The sequence below is a fragment of the Melozone crissalis genome, unplaced genomic scaffold (genome assembly GCF_028551555.1).
Source record: "Melozone crissalis strain CALT ecotype California unplaced genomic scaffold, PUWL_Pcris_2 ptg000005l_1, whole genome shotgun sequence".
Lineage (NCBI taxonomy): Eukaryota > Metazoa > Chordata > Aves > Passeriformes > Passerellidae > Melozone > Melozone crissalis.
In genome coordinates, this window is record NW_026535783.1 from 47,215,248 (window position 1) to 47,229,292 (window position 14,045).

Consider the following 14,045-nt stretch of genomic DNA (forward strand, 5'->3'; position numbering starts at 1 on the left):
CCTTTTCTGAGGCATGAAGATCCCTCCCTCTCTCTTCATCCCTTCTTATAAAGACAGCCAGTGCAGAAGAAAACTCTCGCTTCACATTCTGTCTGCATGAGCTGACTATTACAGAAACCAAAACACCTATAAAGCTGGATGCATTCGTATTTTGTCATGGAATGTGCTGGCTGCCATGGTATCTTTATGGCTACCAAGAGGAGGAGACTTGTTGGTAACTTGATCTGATCTCCAGAACAGAAGTCTCTAGCTGCACATTTGTGGCATATGTAACTGCAGGGATGGGTTTCACTGCACTAATAGGTGGCAACCATGAAACCTCTGGGAACGCAAACAGTTTGGGTGGGAGTAAGAAGGCACAGAGCATGCATTCATCAGAAGTACCAGCATAAAGAGCATGGGGATGGAGTTGCCAGTTAAAAAAGAGCCACAGAGAAAAGCAAGTATGTGGCCTCTGACAGAGGAATTTTTTTTTAAAAAATCAATCAAGAACAGAGAGGTAGCAACATGACTATGGAAGAAAACTTTTATTCAAGTCATGCTTCTTTGGAGATCATTGATCAAAAGAACGAATTTTTGTAAAGAAAGTATTATTAAAAAAACACAGCCACAAAAACAAGCGTAGCAAATTGAAACACTTCAAGTCTAATGGAGGAGAGACTACACATATTGCAAGAAAGGGGTTTGCATCTGTGTATTTACTTATGTGGTGAAAAAACTGAAAACTAAATTTACTACAACGCATAAATCAGCTTTTTACTAGCAAAAATACAAAAGATGAAGATGGCATGAACTTCTGTGAAGTCAAAATTAGTTTTAATGATTGCATAATTGCAAATGTATGCAGAGACTGGCACATCCAAGAATGTACTTCATACAGAAGAACCTCTACTGGCTATGAAAAAAACATATACAATAGGGAACACAATTCAGCAGAGGACAGCAGTGGCCTATAAGAACTGAGGAATAGTTATTTTTGGTAACTTTTCTAAATCACTGAATAGTTACAGAGCTAGAGGATAACTCTAAATCTATGCCACAGGTTAAAAATTACAGAGGGTATCTAAACACAATGTAATTTCTGTAAATTCTTCAATCCTCTCTAAGTTATTAAAGCTATGTTCCACAAAAACGTTGTCGGGATAGGTAACTTATATTACCAATAAAGCACTACTATCACAATGGGGTACCCTTTTTGTTTTAGTCTTCTAATATGACAGAACAGAAGGAAAACAGGAAGTTGAGACATATTCAACTTAGAGTAGAAATTACAGTTTTGATTGGTCCCCATAAGTAAGGAAATAAGTACTGAACAGGCCAAATAAACAATGCTTATAGAAAAAGAATGAGGGATGAACTTCAACTGTAGGCTACCACAAGCCTATAGATTTGGCAGACTTACATAATGTCTAATGCGTAAGGAAAATTTTGCCTACAGTGCTTTTACTCTGAATTTAGCAACTAAGGTCTTCTCATAGATGCATCACAGTTTGACCTATTTTCAGGTAAACTGTGACATTACAGCATCTGGGTTTTTTTTTTGTTTTAATCCACCTTATTTAAAAAAACATCAAGTAAAAAAACCCTCCAGCCTTAAAATCAAAGACTGAGTACTGAGACTAGTCTTCTTGTAGACCATACAGCTTCTAAAACAACAGAATTACAGAAGGCCAACAGCAGCATGTTGTCATGTAACTGCATATAACTACACAACATAACTGAATGCATCCCTGCATTCCCTGCAAGAGCTACAGTCTGACTGTAGCTCTTGCAGCAGGAATTAGTAGTTTTTGGCCACCAATTTTATTAATCTCTAAAAAAATCACAAAATCACCACTTTACATTAGGTTCTCTGTTGATTTTTCAAGGTTGGCAATACTTCCTTTCTTTTCTACTAATGTACATATGAACAACAACAACAACAAAAAGCAGGGAACATGCCTACTAAAGTTGCATGTTGTTACTTCCAGGACCATGACAGAAATACTTTGATTCCATTGTCTAATCTATTACCCAATAACATCTGAAACAGGAAACCATTTGCCGTCAGTTTTAATGGAACATCTGAGTGAACAACTAACATGTTTAGTAAAAACTACTGTATTTCTGAAGACTTTTTTCTCTCCCTCAAATTTTATCTCACTCACTAAAACCAGTAATATTCCCTATGACATCATTCTAATTATTCCAGTCAGCAGTCATTTACAGTATATCCCATTACAAATTCACAAAAGAAGTGATTATGCATCAGGTTACAATTAAATGGAAGAGAAAATAAAGCAAGAGCTCATAGTACTGCATCCATCCCTCAAGTGAGCACCATTCAACTGAACAAGCTACAATGTAGTCATAACATCAGAGGTTAAGCAGCTAAAATCATGTGGTCCAGCTAGCACGTAAGATAAAAGAAGGCTGTATCATAGCATCATAATACTGCTTGAGATGGAAGGAACCTCAAAGATCATCAAGTTCCAAACCCCTTACAGTGGCAGTCTCTAGAGCAGGTTGTTCCGAGTCCCATCCAAACTCACCTTGAACACTTCCAGTGAAGGGACATCAACAGCTACTGTAGGCAACCTGTTCTAATGCCTCACTACGTTCACAAGAAAGAATTTCTTACTAGTATCTAATCTAAACTTCCTGTCTTTCAGTTGGAAACCATTCTCCCTTTCACCTGTCCTTGTAAAAAGTCTTTCTACATCTTTCTTGCAGGCTGCCTTCAGGTACTGGAAGGCTGCAATGAGGTCATTTCAAAGCCTTCTCTTCCCTAGGCTGAACAAACCCAATCCTCTCAGCCTTTCCTCACAGGAGAGGCGCTCCATCCCTCTGTCAGCTTAGCGGCCTCCTCTGGACGCACTCCAACAGGTCCACGTCATTCCTGTGCTGGGACCCCAGAGCTGACGGAGCCCTGCTGCCCACACTGCTCTGGAGGCAGCCCAGGACACGTGTGGCTTTCCGGGCTGGACATGACCATGGCTTGGTCATGTCCAGCCTCTCATCTACCAGCACCTTCAAGCCCTTCTCAGCAGGGCTGCTCTCCATCTTTTCATCCTCAGCCTGGGCTGGTACAAGGAGCTGCCTCAACCCCGGTGCAGCACCTTGCAGCACCTTGTTAAAACACTTAAGATTCCCATGGACCCACTTCTCAAGCTTGTCCAGGTCTCTCTACATGGCGTCCCATCCTTCAGACATTGTCTGCACCACTCAGGTTGGTATCATCTGCAAACCTGCTCAGTCCCCTTGCCTACGTCATTAATGAAGACATTAAGTAACACTGGTCCCCATACAGACCCCTGAGGGACACCACTTGGCACGGGTGTCCATCAGGACTCTGAGCCACTGAACACTACGCTCCAGGTGTGACTGTCCAACCACTTTCTTATCCAACAGTCCACTCACCAAAACCATCTCTCTCCAATCTAGAGAGGAATGTTGTGGGGGACTGTGTCAAAAGCTTGATCAATTCAGACTAAAACCAGGTAACCTCACTCTTCCCCAGAGGAGCTTCTATGCGGATGCAGAAGAAAAGTAAGACTAGGGCAAGGAAGGTAGCAATGCTTTCTTTTAACATCCTTCAGCTACCAAGTATTACTTTCACAAGATTCTCTGAGGCTGTTACAGTTTGTCCATTTAGCAGTATCCCCGACAGACTTCTTGAGTATTCCTTCTTAAACACAGTTGTGATGTATCCACGACACAATTCAATAAAATCTGGACCTATATTTTGCTGGAAATTTGGTCAACAGTCCTTAAGAAACCAGCAAGAAATGCAGTTAATTTACTTCTTCTGTCAAAACTGCATTATGTAAACTAATAGTAAATTTTCCCATGGAAAGGTCTTCTGGTTTCCAAGTGAATATACAATCTTTAATTTTCATAACAACTGTTCTTAAGTAAACATGCTTTAGGAATTATGATTTATTAATAAAAATTTGTTTCAATCAGTGTTAGGTATTGCTTGATCTTTTGGATTTTTTAAAGCTTTTTGCATGATATTATCATTTGTAAGCTAGTCAAACATCTAACACAGTTGTTTCACTTAAGCGTGTGAATTTTAAAAGGAAGAGTTAAATGCCAGTGCATACATAAGTATCCCACAGAGCAACTGCAAAACTGGGACACTTCTGGTGCAATCCCCCATTTTTACTGCATTTCATTTAAAAAAAGTGTTATATCATGGCTTGCAAGTCAGCATATTTTATTTAGCAAAAATAAAATGTTTATTTGGTCCAGCTACAGGTGGCTGACCAGTTTTTTAATTTCATGAACAGCACTCCAGAAAGACTTGCAAAATAATCTAAAGGCACCCTTCTACAGCATTTCTTATATCCTTCCAACAGTTATCCCAATGCACTATTTCTGGAGTTGCACAGAAAAACAGACCTAAAACCTCATATAGACTGAAAATTAAGTTAGATTTTATCTCATTTTTTATTTTTTTCACCTGTATCAAATCAACAGACCCATTTTCTAGGTTAATCACACACATGTGAAGACATGCTGGAACCTCAGAAGTACAAATGTAAAAGACAACAGTAAGCCTGTTGCTAGTAAAAAATAAAGACTTGTGAAATTATAGTCTTTATTCCATTATCAGAACCAAGGTATAGAAAAGGTAATTTACTGTAACTATACTGAATGATCATCATTGAATAGGCTATCCAGACTCTTTGTGGTACATTTTTCAAAATATTTCAATGCCACCTCAATGGGAGACTTTCTGCTCTGGCTCACAGAACCTTGTGAGATGTTCTCTGAAGTCCCTGAAAAAATGTTGTGGGATGACATTTGTTGGTTTGTTTCTAACTATACCATAGGATTGACTGCCTGATATATCAGTATAACAGGATATATCAATTAAAAACAATGTGTGAAGTATTCAGCTGTTCTATGCAAAATTCCTGGGGCCATCTTCTTCTACAGGTACAAGAAAAATTGAAAGGAATGAAGTGAGAACCCTGGCTATGAAGTCTAGTGACAAGAGTTCTGAAAAGCTGGGCTGTAACTGACCCCACAAACAAAAAAATGCCAATTGCAAATGTCTAATCTGGCTAGCAGCTAAATCAGATGCCTCAAGATTCAAATGCAAAGGTTACAGCTACTGCACATACTGACCTCTCAGAGATTACAGCAGGTCAGTGCAAATGGAAAGCTGGATCACAGCCTCCTTCACGTTATCTAGTCTTTGTGTTATTACAATATTTTTAGTTCTTCATGTAAAATATGGTGATGTCATGTCCCTACTGATTGGATATTCTTTTAATGAATGAAACTGATCCATATGTGAGAGTGTCAAAATGAAGACATAATTTCAAGAGGAAAATTAAAACATGCTTCTATCACTTTAAAACAGTTTTTTATTGTAATTTTTTCTCTATGTGCATATAACAATTCCCAGTGTAATCAACAATAGCTGCCAAAATGTTTTCAATATCTTGGCTCTGTAAGCTGTTACTACGTATTTCTGAGTAGAACATCACTGCAATCAAAATTATTCTGGGTTCTAAATCTCTGGTACACAACCAAACAAAAATGACAATACATAAAGAAACTGTACTCACAAAGGAATTTCCACACAGGCAAGTATTTCCTCAAAGCAAAAAACATTAATGATAGTCTAAGCACACAGTCTAAGCACACACAGTCTAATTTTAAGTATCTAACAATAACCACAGAAGTACAATTATTGACATGTTCTACATGATAGGTCATCATGATACGTCGTATGTTTTATATTCCTTTGTAAGATGGAGTCCTCATAAAATGACTTGAAAGCCATGTTTTTTAACCACATTTTCAATATGGAAGAGTAAACAAATTTGTAAAAGAAATCCTTTAAGGTGGATTAAGATTGTTTTGGGGTTTTTGTTTTTGTTTTTTCTTTTTTAAGGAAAAGAACAATAATTTCATTCAAAATTAAAAACCACCCCAGAAAAAAAACACATGCTACATCCACATAGACAAGAAAAACAAAAAAAGGTGCTTAGAACAGTATGCCCTAAAGTTTTAACACTATCATTCATTTTTTTCTCCCTAGTAACATCTGTCTTACTGAAAAGTACAATTCACAAATTAACATTTCCAAACTACTAACTATACTCCAAAGTAGTCTACTAAGAACAAGGAAGCTGTGTTTAGTCTGATACAACAATAATCTTTAGTAAGAAAGAAAGAAGTAAGAGCATAGCTGAAGTTCTGCAGGTGATGTACAGAAGCAATTAAGCAAGTCTAAATGTGCAGTTTAAGTGGAGGAAGTAGGGAAAAAAGGTTCACTTATAATAAACTATTACCTTATGCATTTGATGCATGCCTTCCTGTGGATAATCTGTAGGCCCCATTGTTGGCATTGGATGTGGGACACTGGGCGGACCAGGACTTGGCCCCATCATGCTGTGAACAGAGCCAGGAGACGGCCCTGGTCCTGGGCTAGGTCCCAGAATCGGTCCAGGTGAAGGTCCTGGTCCAGGGGAAGGACCAGGATGAGGCATGGCGCCAGGGTCTGTAGGCGTGGACATCTATTTTCTGTCTCCTTTTCAATTAGCAGAATAGCTCTAATAACAAAAACAAAGCAAAACAAAAACAAAACCACAATTTCTATGTGACATTAGGGGTATGGCAAAAAATTTAATAAAATCAGTTGTTACACACACACACACACACACGCGCGCACATACACATGTATACAAATACACATGCAAGCTGTCACCAGCAGAAAAAGGCTTATACAGTCTTTAATGTCGCTCATTAGCTTGATCATCCTTCTAAAAACCCACTAGAAAGATAAGGATCCTGATAATCTCTTCAGTTTCTGGACATTTGTATGGTACCCAACAGAGTAGCTGGTGTGCTATGCGAAACATCTATCAGAACAACAGCTGAACTGACTTGCTATCACCAGATGTGCCATGTGGGCCAAGCACAGCACAGTAGTTACTAAAAGCAGGAAAGAGAGCAGGACATCTCTGTAACCTATATGTTTAAAAATCTTTCCCTAAACACCTGTGACTAGCCTGAAATTTGCACTTGTAAAATTCATGGTAGTAGAGCGAAAACATTAAAAGGATTATTAAAACTATTTTCAGAACTTTTTTTTCACTTGCCCAAGAGCGCTGAGACATGGCTCCACCAGCCTGCCCTGGAGTGGCTGAGCGGGCAGAGCCAGCAGTGACAGCGATGGGTTGGAACATGGCCTCACTGCCCCCAATCACTCCCTGCCAAGGCAAACAGCTCCTGTGTGGAGCCATGGACTGCAGTGAGCAGGGCTGGAGCCAGGGAAACCACAGGGGAGCACTGACACCCACCTGGGACTGGCAGCTTGCCCTAGAGCAGCCGACCGGGCATGAGTTGAGCCAGCAAGGACAGCGGCTGCTCCAACTCTCTCAAATGGGGTCCTAGTGAACGTGACCAAGGCACACTGGCTGCGCTCCCATATGACCACTTGGGAGCAGCCAACAGAGGCAATGAACAGACCCAGTAGTTGGAGAAGAAGGGCATTCTCTTATCAGTGAATGTTCCCTCAGGTATGGTTTTCTGACATGCCACAGAGCTCATGCCCCCTGAACTCACTGAAGCCACGTCAGAAGCCTTCAGCCAGCTAGACTATCCATTGGTAGATGAAGCTCTTCAGGACTCAGGCTGCCAGGAGTGCCTGATGCCTCTCCGTAAGGCTGTGGCTGACCATCACTCCTGTCACAGACGATGTGTTATTTTAAGTAAGCTGTTGCCAGGTTAAGGAGCCATGGGTGAAGTGAACAGCCTGCGCGGCGCTTGTGAGAATGAGGGAGAGATTGACAGGCTATTCTCAATGTCTCACAAGTCTCAAACCTCCACTGAAGAGAAGATGCAGGCAGACTCAGAACCCTACCAGGCAGGAAGGCAGAGGTCTCTTGAACACAAACACTGGAAGCTGGCCATTGGCCACACTAGCCAGAACACCCTTCCTCCTGAAAACCTGAAGACAACAAATAGGACTGGTACCATTTACAAGAGGTATTATGCCCTGTAGTGGCCGGACAGTCAACTGATGAGGTAGACAGAGGTCTTTCTGGGATGGGGGAACCGTCTGGAGTAAGACAGCCTGCCACTCTCATCACGACTGGCCCTGTTAATAAAAAGGAAAGGGTAGTTGATATAGGTGACTTCCCTTCTTAAGGGAAGTCCGCTGTGCAGAGCAGACCTGCTATGCAGACCAGACCCAAGTCACAGAGAAGTCTGCTGCTCCCCAGGGCATGTGGGTCCAAAATTGGATGTCATCAGCAGAATCTGCCTTTTTTTTTTTTACAATAGCGTACTGATACCTGAAGGTATGTACCTTTTGCAGAGTGGAAAAAGGGTTCTACCACTAGAGCTAGCATTGACAGAGCTTTGAACTAGATTGGAAGGCAGGAAGGGATAAAACCAGGGTTCTCAGTGATAAGCAATGGGATGGCACACCAGAACCTGAAGAAGTGAGATCACTCTATCTGTTCCATGAGGTGTAGGCTACAATGAACTACAAGCATGAGAAAGAAGCAAGGGGAAGCTTTGGCCCAGTGCCAGAAATAGGAAATCACTGACATAAAAAAACTCAGTGGGATGAGTCCTGCGACTGGCATGTCATGCTGGATGCTTACAGGCTCTTCAGGAGGACAGGCAGGGCAGGTAAAGTAAGGGTATAGCATCGTTTATAACAGAGGCACACGAATGTATGGAGCTTACAACTGGCAACAGCAAGATTGAGACTCTCTGGGTTAAGATTAAGGTATAAACAAATAATGAAGATATGATCATGGGAGGCTGCTATAGATCATACAAGCACAACAATGAGATCAATTCCTCAAGTAACCAAGGGAAACCCTAAAACTTTTCCTGATGGTGTAATTCAACCTGCCAGATGTTAATTAGGAAGACCACACAGCCGGCACAATCAAGTCCAGGAGATTCTTAAAACATCTGGATGCTACTTCATGCTTCAAGTCCTAAGAGAGCCGGCTACGAAAGATGCTGTCCTTGATTTCATGCTTGTTAACAGGGAGGGTCTCATGAGAGACATGGTGATTGGCGCCCATTCTTGCTCTCAGTGCCCACAAAATAATCAAGCTCAAAAACTGTTGACAGAAGGAAAAGCGCCAGCAAAACCTCCACTCTGGACATGAGGAGAGCAGACTTCAGGCTGCTCAGGGAATCAGTCAGTAGGGTACCCTGGGAAAATGCTCTGCAGCTGCTGGGGTCTGTCAGTGCTGGTCACATTTTAAGCACATCTTCTAAGGGCATAGGAAGAGGCAATTCCCAAATGCCAGAAGTCAAGCAGGGGAGGCAGAAGATGGCTTGGCTGAACAGGAATCTTCTTTGGGAGGTAGAGGCAAAAAACGAAGGTGTAGGCTCAGCAGAAGTAATGTCGGGTGATGTGGGAGAATCACAGAGATGCTGCTCACCACTGCAGGGAGAAAATTTGTCATGCTGAAGCTCAACTGGGGATGAAACTGGCCACAACTGAGAGGGACAATAAAAAGAGGGGTTTTAAACGCATTAGTAGCACAAGACAGTGGAGAAATAACACTGTCCTCTTAGAGGATGAGAACAGCCACCTCACAAACAAGGACATGGACATGGCAGAGATGTTTAATGCTTCCTTTGCCTCCGTCCTCAATGCCAATGATGGATTAATGGGCCCCAGGGCCCTGAGTTGGAGGACAGTGGCTGTGAGAATGATCAACGCCCAGTTCCCTGTAAATCTATAGGGCCCAATGGAATTCATCTGAGAAGACTCAAAAGAGCTGGCTGATGTCATCACGAGACCTCTCTCTATGATTTTCTAATGGACTTGGGAATCCAGATAGGTCCCAGTTGACTGGAAGCTGGCTGATGTCCCAGTTTTCCAGAAGAGCAAGAAGGATGAGCCTGGAAACTCCAGGCCTGGCAGTCTCACTTCAGTGACTGGCAAAATTATGGAGAATACTATTCTGGGAGGTATTGAAAAGCACCTGAAGGACAATGCAGTCATCGGTCACAGCCAACATAGGTCCATCATGGGAAAGTCCTGCTTGTCAGAATTAACCTAACTTTATGACAGAGTAACCCGCTTACGTGATCAAGGGAAGCCAGTTGATGCAATCCTTTTGGATTTCAGTGAAGGTTTCAATACTGCCTCTCACAAGATCCTTCTGGACAAGATGTCCAGCACACAGATGGGTAAACACATCAAGTACTGGGTGAGCAGCTGGCTGATGGGTCAGGCACAAGGGGTTACAGTGAATGGGGTGGCATTCAGGCTGGTGATCTGTCACTAGTGGGGTTCCAGAGGGCTCTTTCTTAGACCCCGTGCTCTTAAACACAGTATCACAGAATGGTTTGGGTTGGAAGGGACTTTTAAGATAATCTAGTTCTAACCTCTCTGCCATGTGCAGGTACCCCTTCCACTGGATCATTTTGTTCAGAGCCCAGTTCAACCTGGCCTTGAACAGTTGCAGAGATAGAGATCTTCAACTTCTCTGGTCAACCTGTGCCAGTGCTTCACCACCACCACTATAAAGAATTTCTTCCGAACAGCTAATCTAAACATACCTTCTTTAAGTTTAAAAACACTGCTCCTTGTCCCGCCACTGTGTGCCTATACAAAAAGTCCCTCTCTCTCATTTTTATAAGGCCCCTTCAGACAGTCGGAGGCCACAATGGGGTCTCCCTGAAATATCCTCTAAAAACCCCTACTCTCTCCGCCTTCCTTCACAGGAGAGGTGCTCTGTCTAAGCTTCTTCAAGTCCATCTTCTGGACCCACTCCAACAGGTCCATATCTTTCTTACACTGGGAACCCAACACCTGGACACAGCACTCCAGGTAGGGTCCCATGCAGGAAAAGTAGAGGGGTTGAACCACCTCCCTCACTCTGTGAGCCACATTTCTTTTGCTGCAACACAGAATGCAGTTGGCTTTCTGGGCCGGAATTGCACATTGCTAGCTTACATTTGCAAAAGACTGAAGAAGGACTTGAAGGGATATGACTTTTGCAGATGATACAAAAGTGGGAGGAGCTGTTGACTCCTTCAAAGGCAAAGAGACCCTACAGAGAAACTTAGAAAAATAGGAAGACTTGGCCATCACCAAAGGTATGAAGTTTAACAAAGCCAAATGCCAAATCCTGTGCCTGACATGCGGCAACCCTTGATGTACAGACTGGGGAATCAGATGCTGGAAAGCAGTGCCATGGAAAGGGACTTGGAGCTCCTGGTCAACAGAAGGCTGAATATGAATCAGCAGTGCCCTGGCAACCATGAGAGCCAAGCGTGGCCTGAGGGCATCAGGCACAGCATGGCCAGCCAGGCAAGGGAGGGGATTGTCCTGCTCTGCTCTGCACTGGGGCAGCCTCACCTTGAGTGCTGGGGCAGTTCTGAGTGCCACAATAAGAGAGATATAAAGTTACTGGAGAGTGTCCAAAGGAAGGCGTGAGGATGGTAGAAGGCCCAAACCACAAGTACCAAGGAGCAGTTGAGGTAATTCGGCTTGTTCAGCCAGGAGAAGACAAGACTGAGGGAAGACCCCACTGCATTCTACAACTTCCTGATGAGGTAAAGAGGAGGGACAGACAATGTCACTGTGTCTCTTCTATGTGGTGATCAATGATTGGACCTAAAAGAATGACTTGAAGCTCTGTCACAAGAGTTTTAGGTTGGATATCAGGAAAAGACTCTCCATCCAGAGGTTTTTTGGGCACTGGAATGGGCTCCTCAGGGAAGTGGTCATGCCACCAAGCCTGACAGAGGTCTCTGGCATCTGGTGTTGTTCTTGTGGTGTCCTGTAGAGTGGCACGAGTTGGACTCAATGATCCTTTTGGGTGACTTCCAGCTCAGGATATTCTGTGATTCTATGACCTGATAGCTTGGGATCCTGTTTCCTTGCAAGGTAAAACACAGAGATGCCTATGAAGCTTCTCAGTTCAAAACTCTACAGTCACTAATTAGTCCTCTATAACTCCACAACATGACCACAAAAGGAATCAACTTACCAAATGTTCTCAACTGCGAACACCATACCATCCTCTAAGAGGCCTATGTTTTGTATGAAGGACAACACACATTTCCACACAACAAATAGTTTCTACATGTTTCAATCGTGATATTGCAAAATCTAAGACTGACGCTCTCACAGCTGAGTCATGCACTATGTGCATTATAAACGAAATTCAATCCATTTAACAAAGCAGATAACTAGCACCACCACTACAATCCAGAAGAATGTATACAGAACCATAACACAATCAATAATAAAAGTTCTATCAGTATACAGTATCCCAAAATATCTTATTTCACAACAGACATCTACCTATACCCATGCATTAAAATGGGTATTAAAATCTTTATCTCTATTCACCTATTCAGCCTATTTCAAATTCAACTCAAAATTCTCATAAAAACTAGCTCCAGTCTCAAGTCCATTAGTTACACTGCCATCTACAAATACATTAAACATATCCTGCATGCAAATTTGAAAAATTCAGAATTCTTTCTGATAGGATAGCAAATGTCCAAACTATGAAAAACATTAACTACCAGAGGTGAATGTCTGCATCACTTGCACCAGACCAAGCCCCCTCATCACCTTTCTCTGAGCAAAGATACATCTCACATAATTGGGAATTTTCTTAAACAGATTTGTATTCAGACATTTTATACATCAGAGAAAAAGAAAAAAAAAAGGAATTTATAAAACCTATATTGGGGAATATAAAGTATTGGAAAACACTATTTAAATTCAAGTAATAAACTCTGTCCAAAGACAGTCATGGAAATAAAGAGACAAAGCAATTTTCTCTGGCAACAGTAGTCCACAAAATTAAAAAAAAAAAAGCCACTGACCTCAACCAGAACACAGTATGGCCCTCCCAACAAAGTACCTGTTCACAGAAATTACCTGCTAATAAGTTTATAGTTTAACATGTTTCAAAAAGTATGAGATTGTACCCCACAGAAATTAGAGACCCTGCTCTCATCAAAATCCAGTAAAACCCAGGTATCTAATTCTTTTAGGCCTTTATCAAAGTCTCATAAAAGTCAAAGCAAAAATCTAAAGTCCAAAAGTCCCCGAGTTCCATGCAGTTCCATTATTGGTATTATTTTGGCTAAATTCTGGTGCCTGCAATGAAAAAAGCAGTATGAAGCCAACTCCCTGCCAAAAGCCAGTGGTGACCTATTTCTTTGGACTGCTTTTTAATGAGTAGTGCCTGTTAGAATTAAAAAGCAAGGAGGAAGGAGAGGCAAAAAAAAAAGTAAATGTTTCCAACAAATTACAAGACTATAGTGAAATGAAAAGAAAATTAAAAATAACATCTTATCATTCTAAATTATGAGGCTCTTGGCCCTGATTCTTGAACACATTACATGTTGTTGAATTGTTTTTCAAGTGTCCAATCTTAGAGTTTCCTCAAAATGCTCACTGGAGTAGTATTATTTACATGACTTCAAATAGGATGGGTTTTTTTTCCTGAACTGTAATCCTTTACCACCTCTTAGATCTATTTACTTCAACATGACCAATTTTCTTTTGTGAACCACTCCAGATGAACTACTGGTAAATGAATCAGTTGTGGAGAATCACATGCTTCTTCCTGTGGTCTTAGATAATTTCTCCACCTTTGCTGGACACAACCAGAGCTAAGACAGGGAAATAAAAAAGGCATCTATCATATGTCAGAGCCAGATCCAAACACAAACAGCCACAAAACCAAGAGCCCAAGATTAAGGGAGACTTAGGATCTCTGCTCAACTATTTCTAGACAGTGAATATCTGCACTGTTAACAATTTGAAATAACAGCCTCTAAGCATAAATGCTTCTCCACTGTCATTTTATATACACTTAGAAAGTTTTGTAGATGTAACTAATTCACTGCACAATATAGTCCTCATCAGTTCAACGTTTCTATTTTACACACGTTTTGGTATAAACCTGCTAAAAACCCACAGGTAACAAAGGCAGGGATTTTTTTTCACATGAGGAAGTATTAGCAGATCCCAAACAAAAACACAGCAGGTAAAAAACCATTTGCATTACTTTGGAATTCAAGACCAGCTGTAC

At 41.6% G+C, this 14,045-nt stretch overlaps 1 protein-coding gene across 6 annotated transcripts in view; it reads right to left on the bottom strand.

Moving 5' to 3' along the window:
- The window catches only part of SMARCA2 (SWI/SNF related, matrix associated, actin dependent regulator of chromatin, subfamily a, member 2), a 116,615-nt gene that overhangs the window by 96,964 nt on the left and 5,606 nt on the right, over positions 1 to 14,045 (bottom strand). For 5 of the 6 annotated variants that reach the window (XM_054282926.1, XM_054282917.1, XM_054282934.1 and 2 more), the window contains exon 2: positions 6,291 to 6,551. The exons of the other annotated variant lie outside the window; for it this stretch is intronic. In XM_054282926.1, the coding sequence (XP_054138901.1) occupies positions 6,291 to 6,515 (225 nt within the window). In that variant the 5' untranslated portion in view covers positions 6,516 to 6,551. The remainder of the gene's footprint in view (positions 1 to 6,290; positions 6,552 to 14,045) is intronic. 6 annotated transcript variants of the gene reach the window in all.